The sequence below is a fragment of the Anomalospiza imberbis genome, chromosome 7 (assembly GCF_031753505.1).
Source record: "Anomalospiza imberbis isolate Cuckoo-Finch-1a 21T00152 chromosome 7, ASM3175350v1, whole genome shotgun sequence".
NCBI classification, from domain to species: Eukaryota; Metazoa; Chordata; class Aves; order Passeriformes; family Viduidae; genus Anomalospiza; species Anomalospiza imberbis.
The window spans coordinates 28590286-28608148 of NC_089687.1; the positions used below are offsets into that span (position 1 = coordinate 28590286).

Sequence of the window (17863 nt, forward strand, 5' to 3'; positions counted from 1 at the left end):
AACCCCCATTTGTTTCTAATTAGATCATTTATCCAAACCTGTTTCATTAGCTGCTCATGAGAGATTGTAGTATTTTCCATCTATAACATTAATTGCTATTGGAGATTATTAAATATGCATTAAAATAAGAAACTGGATCTTTCTTAAAAGATTTTCTAATCTCATTATCATTCTGGCTTCATGATAATATTTGTGTATGTGTTTTTAAAATATATTTTTTATAGATAGACGTGAAGTTATCCCTTTATCCTTGTCTTTCAGATAGTAAGATTCCATGCTGGTGCTTTTCCAGTCTATATTGTTTCTAATATTCTTCTTACTTATGGAGGACAACTGAGCACATTGAGATCAACAGGTAGCTTTCTAAAAATCTGTATATTTTTCTCTGTCACAAGTGTTTTTAGAGAAATTGCTTTTTGAGTTTATTGATGAAAGACTAGCTAGATGTGAATTTTTCAAGCTAAATATCATTCAACTTATAGAAATACTTGGATCTGTGTTCTTCTTTTTTATTTTTTCTTAGCTGGTAGTTCTTCAAGGTTGTGTTGTAGCAAAATCTTTTATTATTTTAAATTGCAGTCTCCAGTGGAGAAGGGCCTTGCAGTACTCATACGAGACATGGTTATCTTGTTTTCAAGTCAACTCATCACTGACTGAATTTATGTTTTGTTGTGGATGATGTTTGTTGAAGTTCATGACAGTAACTACCAATGTTCTCTGTTCCTGATCCTAGGCCAGTGTTCAGACTTCTCCCTCGAACTAGTTAGGGCAGCAAAGCCCTACAAAGTAGAACCTCTTATAAGCATTGTTGTGTTTCTGCAGGGGTGAGTTTGCATCGTTTATTTGTTTAAAGCAGTTTCCAAAGCAGAAGTTTCAGTAAAACTGTTGCTGGGGAGGAATATTATTTTATTTGTAGTCACTGTAAACACCTGACTGTTATTTTGCTTGAAAGACTGTAATAGAAGGAATAGATGATAGATATCTAACTGTAAGAGCAATTGGAAGTGATAAATAATACTGCTTTCGTGTTTTTGGCAGGTTTAACTGGTTTAGAGAGATATGGGAATCACTGTCACTACCAGAGGTGGATGCTGCTGTACTGAGTAGTCAGGATGCATGGTTCCCCCTTGTGTCCCTGATTCTATTTCTTTTTGGGACAGGCATTGCCTACTGGAGTGGAGTATTTTTCTCTACATCTCTGAGACTCTTCTCTTCATTATGGTTAACTCTGATTAGGTAAAACAACGTGATGCTATATAATTATGCTCTTCTAGATGACTTTGATCCTGACAGTTTGGGGTTTTTTTGTTTGTTTGCTTCTGTGTGAATGCTTGGGCAATATTGAATTCTGGGCAGATTGAATTTATACATGATTTTAGACATCTGGGTTTGAAAGCAAGCAGAAATTGATGTCTGGGAAGAAATACAACAGGAGTTTTGTTTCTGTTTTCTGTTTTTTTTTTTTTTTAGACCTACTGAACTTCAGAAAGATAAGTTGATTACACCCAGCAGACTCTGTGGGATGATATCTCTTGCTTTGGTTAGCTGGACCACTTGTGGTGCATTTGCTGTACTCATTATTTATCTTCAATACTTGTTCAAGGTACTGAAAGGCTAAACATTTTGTAATTGTAACTGAATTGAAAATTTTAAATGCTTTGAATTAACCCCAAGTTAAAAACAAAAATCCAAATTACCCTTTTTCATACATAAAAGAAAGTTATTATTCTCATACTTGAAACGGGTATTTCTAATTTATCAGTGTCATAATCTTGTAGAATTTTTCTTCTTCTTTTGTTAATGCTTCTTACAAAGAAATGTGTGGTCCCACATGCCCACTACAACAATGCAGATAATTGAAAATTTTAACTTATAGCTAGGCAATATTATAAAAACAAAGACTGATAGCTCCCTTGAAGAGTAAGGACTCCTCAATTTCTTCTCCTGTACTACAGCTTTTGTGTGAAGAATCCTTACTAAACAAGCAACTGCTTGTCTTACAGGTTATAAAACTGCATGTAACTGTAAGAGCAGAGCAAATCATGCACAACAGGGTGAGTCTGTTACCTGCTTCTGTTCCAAACTGTGACCAAAAGTTGTCTGGCAAACTTCTGCCTTGATACTCTTAGGTTGTGCTACACTGACTGTGTAGCTGTAGTTCACTTGCTGCATGTGTGATGTGAAAGAGCAGCCAGGCCGTGAGCAGCCTGCTCCATCACACATGGCTGCTGCTCAAAGTTTCTGCAATGTGAACTTGTCATCTAAGAAGGAAACTGTCTCTGAATACACACAGATTAACAGTGTTTGTCTAAATTTTGGTATTTAATTATACATGGCTTATTAAAAAAAAAAAAATCTAGGTAATAATCTATGCTGCAGGTAAAACTGCTTTTTCTAGAGAGGTAGCATGTGCAGTTCAAGTTTTTTTTAGTCCAGAGATGACAAATAGGATTTATTGGACGAATATGGACTGAGACTGCAGCAGTGTGAACTTTATTTTCTGGGTTACTTTAAAGTGTAGGATCAAAGATGTAAGCAGGTGTGGATAACAGCATATGATAACTACCTGCTCTTTTTTGCAAACATAGAACAAAGTCTGACACAAAAAGTTGTTGAAAGTTTTCTTTGGGTTTCTTTGAGTGGATTTTTCGTGCGTTTAGTTGAAAATCCTCTACTTTCATCTCTGTATAATATTTTGTTTCATTTGTGGGGTTTTTTTCTGTAACTGGAAGTTAGTATCTGCCAACTCGTTCATTAATCTTTGCTATTTATTCCTACAGGTAATATTTTACTCCCAGTTGCATTACTTCCTATATCTTTCCTGTGAATGATCATCTGTGATTTTTCACCCCCATGCTTTATTACTCCTTTTATTTTGTTCTTCCCCCTTCCAGGAACTCCATTTCATTGGTGTCAGGGCATCTACAGTCTCCATTCTTTTCTTCCACAGACATATAAACGATTAGTGTATGAGAAATTTCTGGTTAAATTTAGATACTTTAAAATTGGACTTTGCTCTTGGTGGCTTTTTGAGGCATAAATTGCAGATATCTTCCTAAATCCCCTGAATGGGTTCTTACAAGCCTGTGCACGTTTTTGTGACTTTTGTCTTTCATTTCCAGAATTCAGGCCTCTCAAAAGAAACTTCACAGAACTCCAGTACACACACAGTCAAAGCCCAGAGTTTAGTGGACAGCGTTCCAGAAGCACCACAGTCTCCTTCCAACAGTAAAACACTTGCTGAAGCTGTTAACAGTCTTAAGATGCACATTACAGTCCTTAATTTATTCACGTGGATTGTGCTGCTCAACTTGCCATCTTTAATTTATTGGTTAAAAAATCTCAGGTAAATTCTTAATTGACACTAAGGTGGAAGAAAGTTACAGGAACCTTTGAAGAGAATAAAAATTATAGATGTTTGATTCTTTACATTATTAGTTACCTTACAGTTTTAAAGACTGCTGTTAATTATTATTGTTTTCTCTATCCTGTCTGGTTTGTATTGTGGTGTAAATAGATGTTAAGTGAATTGGTGATCTGTTGAAGAAAGTAATGTTTCAGAAGGGGTTTAAAATCAGGCAGGGATGCCATACAGATTTCATGTATATTTTTTGTCATCAGCACATGGATATTATTTGGCAGCCTAGTTTGGAAGTGATGTGCTTTTTAAACCCTTTCTTTGCAGGTACAATGTTAGACTTGATCCTGATCCCTGTAGACCCACAGCTCTTATCCTCGTATGCATCTTAGAAATTCTAATGAATTCGAGTTCTTCTGAAGTGAAATCAAGGTACTGTAGCCCAGTCTCTAGTTTTGCTTTCCTGCTTCTTTGTGAATTACCATTTGTGTGGTAAAACTTAATTTATGCTGTAATTGTTCAGCCTCTATATATAGAGATTCATATGGTTAAGTCTAAAAGATGAGCTAAAATGTGTGCAAAGTACCTCAAGAACCTCTAGTTCTAGTTCAGTTAAGAGGAAAAAATCCCCTGTATTTGCCTCATGGAAATAAATGAATTATATGCTGTCTAAGCAATTGGCTGCATAACAATTTCTTGAAATGTGGCTTTTTAACTCATGATTCATTGAATCCTTTCAAGTGTCACAGAATCCAAATAAATTGAGCTATTATTGTCAGACAAGTACAAGGTAAAGGGAATTCTACAGGATTATAGTTATGTTCTTGTAGCTTCCCTTATGGGAGTAGAAATATAATGTGTTCTCTACTGGATTAAGAAGTTCTGAAAACTTGGTTTTGCTGACAGAATATTTCTTGTTGAGATATGAAATTAGTCAGTGCCTCATGAATAACAATAATGAATGTCATTTATCCTCTTGATCAGTTTAGATCACTTGTTATCTCAAGTGATCTAAACCATTAAGTCTTCCTATGGTACAGAGAACAAATTTCTAAATTAATATTTGTAATGACATTAACATTTTTGAATAATTTCTCTTCCTTATGCATCAATTTTTATGGCATATTACACCTAGTTGTTCAGTTTTAAAGATTAACAAAGCCTTGAAATACAAATTACTTTGCAAAGGAAAATGAAATATAGCATTTGCATGCTTTCTGCATATGTGGCTACAAAATGATAATTTTTCTTCTTTCTATTCTTACAGTAAACTATTGAAGATTGCAGCCAAAGTTCCACTCCCTTTGTCTGTTGCAATGCTGGCCTTTGGACGAATGCATTTATACAGAGTCCCACACTTTGTAACCTTTTCTCTTCTTCTACATGTGCTGTGCTGTTTTGTGTAACGTTCATTCTATATAGGACAATGCACCCTAGAAACTTAACACTGGAGATGGGAAAAATTGCAACACAGAAATGCCTAAATTAATAATGATCAGTAGTTTACATTATGTGGGAAAGAGAACAGAACTGTGAATGCTTTACAAAAAAATCATTGTTTTATTAATGTTGCTTAGAAAACTTTTCCTGGTGTTTATTTCATGTCTCTGAAAATGGAGTGATTTAACTGTGTATAAGCACATGACTCATACCAGTGCAACATCTCAATACTCTGCCTTGTAGACACGTTGGTATTTCACTGTACTGCTTTGTGAAAACAGACATTTTTACTCACTGTGCCATGCAGTCTCTGTGTTCTGAACTTGCATCTCTTGCAGGTCTAAAGTATGCTGGTTAAAACTCAATACATTTCAAGCACACTGTGACTATCACAAAAAACCACACAGCCAAGTATACTTTGAATTATTTTATGTTAAATTCAAAAGCTGCCACATTTGTGTCTAGACAAACTAGAATGTACTGCTTATATAGAACTGTTATTTCTATCAAATCATTTGTTCAATCAGTGTGAGTTGAACATTTGTGAGATTATTGCAAGTCTTACACATTTACTTTTTGTGAGAGTGAGAAGACAACAGTATTCTATGTAGCTTTCTATTCAGGAAGAATACCAGCAGATTCATAAACAATTTGCTGTAATGTTGTTTTAAAACATTGTCAGTTTTCTCTGGAATTTTGAAATTAATCCTTGGACTTTGTCCATATGTAGAAGCTAGCAAACGCAAGATATGGTGTGAGTTAACAGTGCAGTTGCTGCACTCTTTCTAAGTAGACAAAGCAGGCCTTTTTCCTATTGTAAACAGAGAATCAACCATCTCCTAATAAATGCCAGTACATAAATGAATATGGAATAGTTACAACCCTGCAAACCCCTATCCTGCCATACAGTGCTAACTTCTGTATGTGGGCAAACTCAGTAGTAGTGGGAAATACGGACCATAATTATTAGCTCTGTATAAATTTTATCTTAGTGCCTAGATGCTACAGTGACTGCCATTTATAATAAAGCCTACAATAGCTATGGGTAAGGAATTCTGTCCCCTGGGCATGTGTTTTGCCAACAGAAGAAATCTCAGCAGTCCTTATGTTTAAATGATGTACAGATTCTGTGTAGAGATGAGCTTACTACTTGCTTCTGTGTTAGCTGTCTCTGCTATGTCTGAGATACCTGTTACCTTCATCTGGAAATACCAGACCAGCTCAGTCATCTTATAGGAATACCAAGAGGAAATCTGCTGCTCACAGTCAATCAAGTATACTCTTGATACAGTAGTGCAGCCAGCCTGACCCATTAATTCCATCATATCTTAATAATCTTGCCTGAAGTGCCTCAGTTATTTCTAATGTGTTGTTAGGGTCAGTTCTTTTGAGCTGGCTGGAAAGACTCAATTCACACAGTGACTTTCCAAAATAAAGGATAAACATGAAGAAAGCCACTTTTCTTTCAGAAAAGAAGTGTGTTTTGTTTGCTTATATCCATGTCAGCAGTTCAACTTGCTAGTAAGTCATTAAAAGTGCTGTAACTGAGTAAGGGTATTGTAGTTAGCCAAAACACTGTCACATTTATCAGTAATCTATGTGCTGGTATTCTAGTCCTAACCTTTTCAAAATAGAAGGTTAGATTATATATAGTGTTTGTAAATCAGAAAAGTTCTTTGAATAGATTATATCTTGATATTTTCTAATCAAATGTATGCTACAGTATATGTATATAAGATAATTTGTCTGATTTAATGTACTTGTAGTCAAATGCACCAGCTGGTTAAATGAGAAATTGCTGTGCAGACATAGAAGAATAGAGTTGTTGTACTTGCAAATGGCTGTGAATGAAAGCTGGTGGCAGAACTGCTTTAGGGCTGGCAAAGGGCTGTGAAATATGCAGGATCTGATTTCTGTGGAAGACAGTTTTCCTTGACTTTCGTGGTCCATTTGGCTTACTACTCTATTTTACTTTTGATTTTGTTTTCCCACCTTAACAGGCTCTTTCTGCATGAATCCATTTGTTGGAACTGCTGGAAATTAAACAGACTCAGTATTTGATAGCTTTCAAAATATGCCATAAAGTGAAACCTACTGAATTACAGCAGCATAGGACAATACCTTTTTTTTTTATTATTTAATGATTTTTTTTTAGCTGGAGTTCTATTGATGTTTGTTAGCACTCTTCATAAAGTGGGTTCTGGTATCTTGTGTATTTTCCTGCCTGATTTTCAAGTTGGAGGCAGGAATAGGTATAATTCTGAGCCTGAAATCCCAGATGACAAGAGTTTTTCACATCTCCCTCAACACTCCCTTTTCTCAGAGATGGTTTAGCTTTACTGGGGAAAGGAGGGGAAGTCTTACTCCTGTTTTGAATTGAAATGCCTTGTGTGCCATTTAATAGATTTAAACTGTTGTCAGGGATGTGTGTCTGGATCATGCAGTGATCGTGGACTGGACAACTTCAGTTGTTGGCCGGATTAGGAGTCTAATCCCAATTAGATTTGCCATACAATCAGTGGATGGTAATAGGATTGGAACAAGTCTTAGAATTCATCCCATTCTAAGAGAGGATGAATTATCCTACTTGTCATTCTGAAAAGAACTAGATTTTGTAACAGTCTGAGATTGTTTTTCAGGTAAAATACAATGATTGTTGTTACTTTTGGACAAGAAGCTTCTGTTAGGTGAATCTATAGTTCTGCCACTCTTCAGTTATCATTTCAGCAGAAATATAGGATAACCCTATATATGTGTGTGTATATATATATATATATATACACACATATATATATATATATACACACATACACTGTTAATTGCATATATAAGGAGATGTAAATATTACTGAAATATCTGTTCTTATGAGTGGGCTGCATTTATAAAACAGCTTTTGGCAAATACATTTTAATGTCTCTTACTGCCTTTAATTACATTAAAATTCCACTTTATTCTTCATATTTTAGATTATCTAGACTATATGGGAGGAGATCAGGGCACAAATTGTAAGGGTTTAGACCTCAGGATGCATTCAAAATAAAAACTATTTATGTGGATCTAATATAATTTTTATAAGCTATCAGAAACAATGAGGAAAAAGGGTAAGAACTTAAAATACTAAATGCCACTAACTTCTGGTACAGCAGAATCTTTCTTTGACAGGGAGAGATTTAATGAGAAGCTTTTGGTTGATAGCTTCATACCCTGAATTTACTCTGGAAGTCTATAATCTTTTCTGCTTGATGTCATCAAACGTGTACCTCACAGTCTCATCATGCTGCAATGACATGTGTAGCTAACACTTCATAGAAAGTCTCTATGTCTGATAAGGAAAAACTCACATCTTCACTGGAATTACCAAATGTACCTTGGAACTGAGTGAATTAATGTTGTCCAAAGCTAATCTTATTTGTGATTTAAAAGTTGCAGTGGGTCACATTTCAGCATCCTGTTGAACGAGGATTGGTTTGGGGGTTTTGGTGGGAGGTTTCTTTGTATGTTTTATTTCCAAGAAACCTGCCATAACTGGAATTTAAGTTAATATTACTTCTGACATTTAGAGTTCTGCCCTGATTTTGGTTTTGAGTAACCTAATTCATGTAGCAAATCATTCCTTAATATAAATTTGCTACGTTTCAAAACAAATAGATGAATAATGACAAAACTGTAAGCAGTGCAGTACTAATACATTGTAGAAGGCATAGAGACTTCTGGTATGTCTAAGTGTATTTTTCATTTATAAGCTAATTGGACTAACTTTAAAGTCAGTGATTAATAAAATAAAATGTATTGACATTTAACCTCAAAAGCATTGTATATGTCAGTGTTTGATACATCTCATTTTCCATGTGTGTGCCAGTAACAAGTGATGAACTCGCTTGGTGTTCTGACATCTGATAAATCTGATCCATCTGACAGCACAGAATAAAGTCTGTTATGCAGCCATTAATAAATGTAAACCTTTGAGAAACTTTCATTTGAATCAAGTTATTTCAATACAGGGCTGAGTGTGTTTAGACTTCTGTTGTATTTATACTGAGATAAAACCAGCCATTTACTGACCTTTAATACTCTGAGCTATGAAAATGTTTTTGGAAGTGGTTGTAGAGTCTGTACAGAATTGTGCTGCTGTTCTAATTCACTAAGCTACTAGAAAATTGTTAGTTGTAAAGTAGACTGAATTCTTAGTGCTTATTATCCATTTAATGTTTTAATGGTGAATGTTTCTCACTTAATTTACAGCTTTGACTTTTTGCATCTCTTTGTTTTCTGGGAGATAATCAGTATAGCTTTTGTAAGCATTTAGCACTGTAAAATATAAAATTTTCATCACTGTTCCTTTAGGGGAGACATACTTTTGTCACTAAAGCTACATACTGCTGTTGTATAGCCTCTAGGAAATGTGTGACAATGAAGAATAATTCAAAACTAGCCCATTTTTTTATTTCAAAGTACAATTTCTACCTTTTTTTTAGAGCCAGAACTTTAAATAAGAATATTAGAATCCATAAAGTCTTAAAAAATTTGAAAACTTTTTGTAAAGACTATACTTTCTGATGTATATTTTTATTTATGGGAAAATGTGTTCAAAGCTTTCAATCAGCTCATCTATCCTCAGACTCAAGTAAAAATTATACACTTTGTCTTATTAATAGACACTGCTGCTTTTAAAAATGAATTTTAAGCATTTAGAGAGAAAATTCCATAGCTCTTACTTAAGCAAATCTGCCCAGCCCTCAATTTTTCAGGTGTCTAAGCACATAACTGCCTCAAATATGTGCTTATTGCCTTGTGGGATGAAAATCTGAGCTGTGATGTTCTGACTTTATTTTCTTAAGATTTAAAGTTTCTTTCTGCATTCTTAAATGTAGACAGATTTTGCTATTCATGCTGTCATAAACAAACCTTGTAAGCATTGCCTCTCTTCAGTTACTGGCAGCTTGTGCTCTGGATTCTGTAGGACTGTGTGGTGTCAGAGCTGACTTTGTCTCTAAAAACCAGGAGTGCTGAACATCATCCTGTTTGTTCTTTGTGGCACATCATTGCAGGCCCTCCTTGCACAGGCAGCTCTCTCTGGTTTGCAGTGTCCCTGCCCTGCAGTGCCAAGCAGAATGTTCCCTCAGCAGTGGGAACTGGGACTGACCTGGGAGGAAGTGCAGCAGGAAGTCCTGTAGACTTGTTCTGTTTGTTGAATTACCAGCCAAGATTATTTTTCCCCTCCAACTTAAATAATTTCAGGGTATATCTAAGTATCAAATGTGCAAGTGTGTTGTTTATTTTTACAAAAGGCTAAGTGCACTATTTTAGGATCAATTCAGGCTTCAGTATTTTCCACCTACTCCACGCTGATTTTGGAAACGGAATTTGAGACTGCAGCACCTGACAGCTGGAATACTTTACAGAAGTCTACAGGTGTAGACAGGACACATATAATTAGAGTGCCAGACCAAAACTGAAATTCCTCACTGTGACTTCAAACTTGTAGCTTTCTAGAGGAAAAAAAAAAACAAACTATATATATACTGTGCCTTAAACTAGTAAATGAATACACTCTTAACTGTAGCCTGTGGACTTCCATAGCCTTATATTTGATTTTTGAAGTTGACCAAAAATACTTGTGTGGATCATACTGAAACATGATTTTGGGGAATATGGTTTAAACTATTTTGACCCCATTTTACACTTAGAGAAATGAAGATTTATGACAAGTACAGCATTTTTTTTGTTTGGAATCACACCAACCGAAGTCAGCTTTAGCTGACCTGAATTTTTCAAGCCTTTCTGTTGTGACCAGAAGAAAAATAAGGAAGGAAAACTAGTTGCAGATATCTGTCTTAGCTTTGAAGTCTGTGTGTCAAATTGTTTTTAAACATTTTGCTCTTTAGTCATCAAAAAAAAAACCTCTTAATTTTAGTTTAAGCAAAATACTGTATTTAAGCCATTAAATAGCAAAATCTTCACCAGTGTGAGAAGAAAACTAGACCGAGGCAGGGTTGATTGTTTGTGTTAAGGCTCCAGAAGTTTTGAATACTAAATTTTACTTTTTAGGAAAAATATTCACATGTAAATCCCTGAAAAATCACATGTAGATTCCCTTTTTTGGAGAAAAAAAATTACCCTTTTTTATCCTAACTCATTAAAGAAAACTAGAAATACTTAAGATCTTAAATTCTTGTTTTAGTATAGTAGAAGGATTTCTTACATATATTTTTAACACAAATAGCTCAGGAAAAGCCACTGCTGGCTTTTCTTATTCATCTCTAGAGGATTCTTCGTGTGTTTTGAACAAACCCCCCAAATTCTGACTTCCCCCCCTCCCATATTAGCACCACATAGCACTGAACCTTGGGAAGTGATGCCATCTCAGAGCGTATTGTTGTACTGGGGGATTTAGACATGCACACAAACAACTGCCCATCAGCTGGTCACAGAGCTGGTAAACTTCCTCATTGAGCTCCAACTTCAGTCTGGGTGCCACAGTGCTGCTGCTGCTGCTGCTGCTGAGCACAACATGGAACACACAGTCTTGGTGTCTTCCCTGCTGCTTAAACACATTCCAGTCACCTCACTTTTTATTTTGTGGTGATGTTTCAGCACTCCTGACCATTGGTGATTTTCTAGCCACTGGAGTTCCAGTATTGACACCCTTGAGAAGGTAGAACTACCTTTAAGGCCTTTATGTATGATGATAACTCGAGAGAAACTGTGTAACTTGATTCCCCACTGACCTTTTAGTTGTTTTTTCAAGCACAAAGACAGAATAATGTTGGCCAAAATACCTGGTTTGGCTAATTAGTGGGGAGGGAAGGATTTGTTGGTTGTAAAAGGACTTAAAACTTTGAAGAAAACATATGTAATTTTGGGGGAAATCTTATTTCTCAAGCAGTCTGTCTTAGCAGTCTAACTCTTCCTCTGTTTTCAGTTTTTATGTAGCTACCATAAATCTGATGTTGTACATGAACTCAATATTTACAGGTTTTTAGAGATGCTGGCAGGATCTTATCGATAAGTGTTTGAATAATGCTATAGCAAATTGTTGTGCTTATAAAAATGTTAAGAACTAAGTTCTTACAGATCATGTCATGTATCATAAACTTTGGCAAAGTCCTTGTCTTGTGAGATGCTGAGAAAACCTTGGAGAAGAGACATTTTCAGATGATGTTGTAATTGCTGAAAGATGAAATCTCATAGCCTTTAAAAACTGCATTTAGATACTTTTTTATTGTAGTTGAGGGCAACTTGATTGGGAGCTACTCTGGGATACTCCTGTTTTGTTTGGCGGTTTCCCTGGCTGCAGAGTGTACTTCAATTTTTTTTTGTCTTTTTTTTTTACTGAAGTGTGCATGACTTTAAGTGCATTGTATAGCAAATCCCCTGCTAAAGAAACACTTCTGTGTATTTTTGTATGGTATTTCAACGTGCTCGCATTGGTACAAATGGTTGTAATTCACAAGAAGTGCCCCTTGGCAGTGCTGCTCTGTGGAGTGTTGTGTTACCTGTACTGCTGTTGTACAAACGCGCTGGTGAGTGTTGTGAGCAACGTTTGCCTTTAGTCTTGGCTCAGGTACTCGTGTGGAGCAGTCTGGTGCTTTTCCTTCTGACTTGTGATACTTGGGATTCTAAGCAGAAAATAAAAGTAGTAAATAAAAAGCCTTGTGGTTGGAGCAGTGCTTTAACAGGTGCTTCTTTCACACCTCACTGCAATAGAGAGAGTTTGATAGATAGGATGAAGCTTGGCTCAGCATCTTAACTCCAGCACCTTAGGCTTCATGAATGGGAAATGCAATAAAATCAAAGTGTTTGCTGAATAATACAGTTTATATAGAGCATCATATGTATAAACCTTGTTCTCAGCTAAACTGGTATATTTTATATTACTATATTTTAGAGGTGAATTGCATGGGACTTAGCAAACAATGTTGTCAGCATTTTCATCTTCACGGCAATTTAATTCAAACATACATGAACATTACTTCCTGTGCCAGAAAGGCTATATAATTTGTACAGACACTTTGAAAACATTGGATTTATTGAAGATGTTTATCAAGAAAACCTAACGCTTAAATTTGGGTGCATTAAAAAGGCAGCACCCTGACATCTGGCTTTGACAGCATTTGTTAAACTTAGCTACTGTCCTCAAAAGTGAGGATGCAATTCAATTCAGACAGTGTAAGTATACTAATACTATTTTAATATGAATGTGTTCAGCTTGTATTTGACTTTCCCTGAAGGAAAGAATTGAAATTACTAAAAAAAGACCAACCCACACATTAAAATGAGCTCTAGGTCTAAACAGACTTCTTAGCTCCAACAGTTTCTCAGAGCTTCAACTCACAGGAAGCAACAATACAAATGTGTAAGGATTTTTCTTTTAGACAGCTCACAGAAAATATATGCTAATTGAGTCTCTTGCATATCTGCATGCTTCATCAGTCACCCAAATTGCCTGAGTTCCTCCACTAATAGAGCTTGTTTCATATTTGCAGATGGCTTCAGTATGTTTTACTAGCTGAATATACTGCATATCCCCAGTTCTTTGTAAAGAAATCAAGGCAATAAATTAATTGAGGGGGAAAAAAGAGGTAGAAGAAAACTGCCAGCTCTTCTGGCTTTTTTTTGTCCTCGTCCTCTTTCCAAAGCTAAAGAAGGAACTAAAATCTAACTGTAAATCTTGTAAATCAAACTGTAAATCTTGTAAATCAAACTGTAAATCTTGCCTTTCCCCTTTCTGTCATTTTGTCAGAGCATATTTCTACTTCTAGCTGAAATAAATATCTGCCTAGAAGACCAACAAAGACAGTTCCCTTATGGTGGGACCTGCCTTTTTCAAGTTATTCTGGTGCTACTGCTCTGTTCTTGATGAGTTCACTATCTGGAAGTTGAGTGTTATGAAACATAATTGATGGGGCTTGATGGATTTTCTTTTTTGTGTGTATGATTTTTTTTTTTAATCCAAATATGCAGAATAATAAACAAGCTGGATAAATTTTCTTGATTTTATTACATACTGCTGTTGTCACGAAAATAACACTGCTAGGATTTTGTTTACCTTGTTGCTAATGATGTTTGGATGTCCTAAACATTACCTTCCTGAAAGGGTGGTGGCAGGTTTTTATTTTGCTTTCAAAATTTAAACCAAAGAAAAATATAAAGCATCTAGTCAGACATGCACATCTACACTCTGGAGGAAGGTGATGGTCAAATATTTTTAATTTTAACATGTCTATTTAGGGATATATTTTATGTGATACTAAATCATGTATCATCTACATAGTGGAGAGAAGAGTGCAGTGAAATAATAAAAAAATATGAACAGCTTTGATATGAAGAATGCTATGCACTAAGGCCAAGGTAAATTAGCAGAGTCCTCCTTGCAGCCTTTGTCTTAGTTTCTGGTGTGACAGGAGGATATTAACTGCTGATAAAATTAGGGAAGGAAAGCAGTCCTTCCATTAAAATGTTATGATTTTGGATATTGAAGCAGACCTTACTTTTCCCTCTCTTTTTCCAGCATCAAGAGAGTGATCCATATCTCATTTGCTTGAAAACCATTAGTCACCATTCTAGAGATATGGCTAATTACTTTTAACTAAAAATAATATTTTGATAAAGCTGTGCCATTTCTCCTGGGAATTGTTTTAAACTTCCTGTATGCCTACTACCAATTTTCTGCAGTATGGCTTGGGAGGAATTTGTACTGCACTGTTCAATAGCAACAGGTCTGAAGAGTATCAAGGATGAAATTCTCAAGGGTCTTTATGTCGTGGTTGGAAATGGAATCATTACTGTATTTTTGAACTCCTGCTAACGTCATTGACACCCACCTACATTCTACTAGAAATATAAGTGCACAGATCAGGTTGTTCACAGATTAGGAGGAGACCAACCAAGACGGGGCAAGCCAAAGCCAAATTCCCTGGTAAGCTCTATTTTAAAGAATGTGAGAGGGAGAATTCCTTTTCTCCCCCTGAGTCAAGTTGTGAAATGGATCTCTAGTATGTTAGACCAGGCTGTATTAAATACCAATGTACTTACTATTTTATGTAGTAAAATTTAATGCAGTTTTAAAAACTGAGCTCTCTGGATCTTGAGCCATATTTTTGCATTCTCCTTGGAGCACATAGAGTTCTGGTGCTGTATTAGCCACTGAAAATGGCTTTGTGTAATAAATGTAAACTTACAAATGTAATATGTTGTGTTGAGTGTTATGCTGGTCCCTCAGAAGAGAGTCCAGTGTCTAGAAATAGCTTTGGTATGGGAAACACTTGTTTAGAATAATTTGCTCTTCCAAGTACCTTAGTACTATGAAAACAAAGAGTTGACAGCACATGGATGTAATCTGCAGTGGGCAGACTTTCCTTGGATTCACATGATTTGTGTGTTCCCAGCGACAGCTCTGTAGGATTTAAGGAGCATTTCTGTTTGCCCTTCTTACAGACAGTCTGTTCATCTCCAGCATGTGGAAAGTGCTGCTCCTGGGTCTGTATGTAGTATTGGCTGTGAGAGGATTGGCAAAGGGTGCTCCTTTCCAACCAGAAGATAAATGGAAGCCTCTTGATAACCCCAGAAACAGAGACCTGGTAAGGAAATGTTTCAAGAAACAGAGCTGAAGTTCTGTGTGGTTTTTTGTTTTCCATGAAGAGATTCGTTATCGTCTAAATTTAACAGGCAAGAGGGGCCCATTAGATGTCAAATTAGGAGCTGTGCACTTTGTATGGTCAATAACCATTTCTCAGTCAAGATGTACCCCTAAACTGAAGAGACATTCTCAGAACACAGTAGTGCATAAAACATGCTTGTATCTCCATCCATCAGCTTTTGTTTTTAAGAAATTATTTTGATTATACAGCCACTTGTTTTATGAAACAGAAGAGGAATGATTACTGTGTTTCTTTCAAATGTCTGCTCTATTGCATGTTGTTTCATCTCATGGAAGTACAAATAAGTCTGCATCTGACAGCTTTGAAAATACCACTCAGAACATTTACACAGTCTTATAAAGATTTTGTGAAGGAAAAGAATTGTTTTCCAGTAATATTTCCTCAGTGTTTTAAGAAGCTTTAATTTCTCCTTGGAAGTGATTGTAAGGGGACAGTTCAAATCATTTGCCCATTGTTGCTGACTCTGACCGAAATGTTTACAGAAGTGTCCTGTTTGCTCTCAGCGGGGCTTTGGCTGTGCCTGTTTCACAAGGGGTGCAGTTATCTCACAGCCCCTGTGGTTCAGTGGGGAGCATAAATGAGCAGGACAGAGGTACTGCTCTTCTGACATGGATGGAGTGGGCATGTCTGAATTAGGTTACCTACACTGTATCAGGTTATGATCAGAAAAGAGGATTTCAATCCACAGGAGAATACCACATCTAATTTGTGTCAGTAGAAATGATTAATCTCCATGGGTCATGCTCTATTTATTTTCACATCCACGGTCTGTTCAGTTTTTCAGAACCCTCCAGGCTTACTTCTCGGGCAGGGGTCTCGATCTCAGAAAGTTCCCAGCTACTTTCACTGTGAACAATGAAGGACCAAGGCTCTACTCAGATCCTATTGCTTCTGCATTTGCAGATTATGAAGAAAAGAAAAAATCCTTTCAGAACTATTTCAAAGGCTGAAAGATTCTGCTGAAGAAGGTAAAAGAGGGTGCCTTGTCCTGTAATGTTGTTGCGTGTAACCAAGAAAGATTCTGACTGAAGTATAAAAGGAACTTCTTTCTCAGAAGGAATTAGAAATGTAGTACCTTAACCCTTGCCTGAAGTGGGGTTTAAAATTCTTGAGGCAGAGATTTATGAGGTCATTACTACTCAGATAAAATAACACGTGGTGCTTGTGCAGATCTATATAGACCCTGGTTTTTTTTGTTTTCTCTTTTTTCTCCCCTCCGTCATATGGAGGAGAATTCTGAAAATGTACAGACAATAGGGGATGCAGGTTTTATGGAAGGAATTGAAAAGAGTAAGATTACAAATTGACATTAATGGTTTCTTGTGATATATGTATTTTAAGAAAATTAATTTAGACATAAGTTATTGCACTAATAAAGCATACATTATCTTTTACATTCACAGTAAATATTGTTTTCTTCTGGTTTACAAATAGCTGAGAATTTCAATAAGATTTAAATCAAAACATTTTGGTGATTTACTCAGTATCTTAAAGGGCTTAATTTGTAATCAATATTCAGCTTAGAATGTCCAGCTCTGTCCTGTTCTTGTCCTGCTTAAGACCTTGTCTGTGTATAATCAAAATCAAAGTTTTATTCTTATTAATATGAACCATAATAAAGATTGCATTCTAATTTTAATACTAAATTCTCTTTTTGCCGAGTTGTTGTATCAGGAAAAACAGAAGCACCAGAGTATGTGTAATTTGTGCATGAAAAAAATGAAAAGGGAATTCAGAAGGGATGCTCTACCATAAGTCACAGCAGCAGTGAGAAAACGACTGGTGGAAGTTTTGTCCCGCATAATTCAGAATGGTCATGGCAGTTCTTGTCTGTGTTCAGAGCCGTTTTGTGGGAACAGAGGTTCAGCCAGTGTTTTCTTGTCTTGGTTTGGATCATACCTTGGTTGCATATGGATATTTCTGTATTAGTCTCACTATTTGTATTTTTTTGTCTTTTTTAGACGTTAACTTCAGAACTCCATGCCAAGTGGAAACCTTCATAGAAAAATTTTACTGCTTTGACTTTTTAACTGTTACCTGACAATTCCAAAGTTTCTTCACTATCACCGTTTCTGCCGATGGAATCTGGTGTCCTGCTGCAATGAGCATTTTTCTGTCTATTGACAAATGTGTGCTCTTCGGCTGCTGCAGTCTGTGAGCAGAATTGTGCTTAAGCGTGAATAAATGAGGAGCGCAACAGCGTGCATTTAACTACTGCCAAGTGTCTTTGTTCAAAGCTGGGAAATAATCGTTTCCTTTCCGTTTATCAGCACGAGCTGTCCCAAGGTGTTCCGTGACAGGGTTTCAGATCCTCCTGGGGCACAACCCCTTCCTTTCCTGGTGGCCTCCGGCTGCCTGTGCCCCACGCGGCCCCGGTCGCAGCTGCGCCATCGCTCTGTGGACG

At 36.3% G+C, this 17863-nt stretch overlaps 2 protein-coding genes across 3 annotated transcripts in view; both read left to right on the top strand.

Moving 5' to 3' along the window:
* Nucleotides 1-7424, top strand: part of PGAP1 (post-GPI attachment to proteins inositol deacylase 1) — a 28340-nt gene extending 20916 nt beyond the window's left edge. For both annotated transcript variants that reach the window (XM_068196296.1, XM_068196297.1), the window contains exons 20-27: nucleotides 262-355; nucleotides 734-824; nucleotides 1039-1236; nucleotides 1471-1603; nucleotides 2004-2054; nucleotides 3123-3346; nucleotides 3686-3790; nucleotides 4626-7424. In XM_068196296.1, the coding sequence (XP_068052397.1) occupies nucleotides 262-355; nucleotides 734-824; nucleotides 1039-1236; nucleotides 1471-1603; nucleotides 2004-2054; nucleotides 3123-3346; nucleotides 3686-3790; nucleotides 4626-4764 (1035 nt within the window). In that variant the 3' untranslated portion in view covers nucleotides 4765-7424. The remainder of the gene's footprint in view (nucleotides 1-261; nucleotides 356-733; nucleotides 825-1038; nucleotides 1237-1470; nucleotides 1604-2003; nucleotides 2055-3122; nucleotides 3347-3685; nucleotides 3791-4625) is intronic.
* Nucleotides 7425-13547: 6123 nt separating this feature from the next.
* Nucleotides 13548-17729, top strand: C7H2orf66 (chromosome 7 C2orf66 homolog). Its single transcript, XM_068196320.1, has 4 exons — nucleotides 13548-14717; nucleotides 15236-15378; nucleotides 16236-16427; nucleotides 17421-17729. Exons 2-3 carry the CDS (start codon nucleotides 15256-15258, stop codon nucleotides 16407-16409), a joined length of 297 nt encoding a protein of 98 aa, XP_068052421.1. The 5' UTR covers nucleotides 13548-14717; nucleotides 15236-15255; the 3' UTR covers nucleotides 16410-16427; nucleotides 17421-17729.
* Nucleotides 17730-17863: the final 134 nt, after the last annotated feature.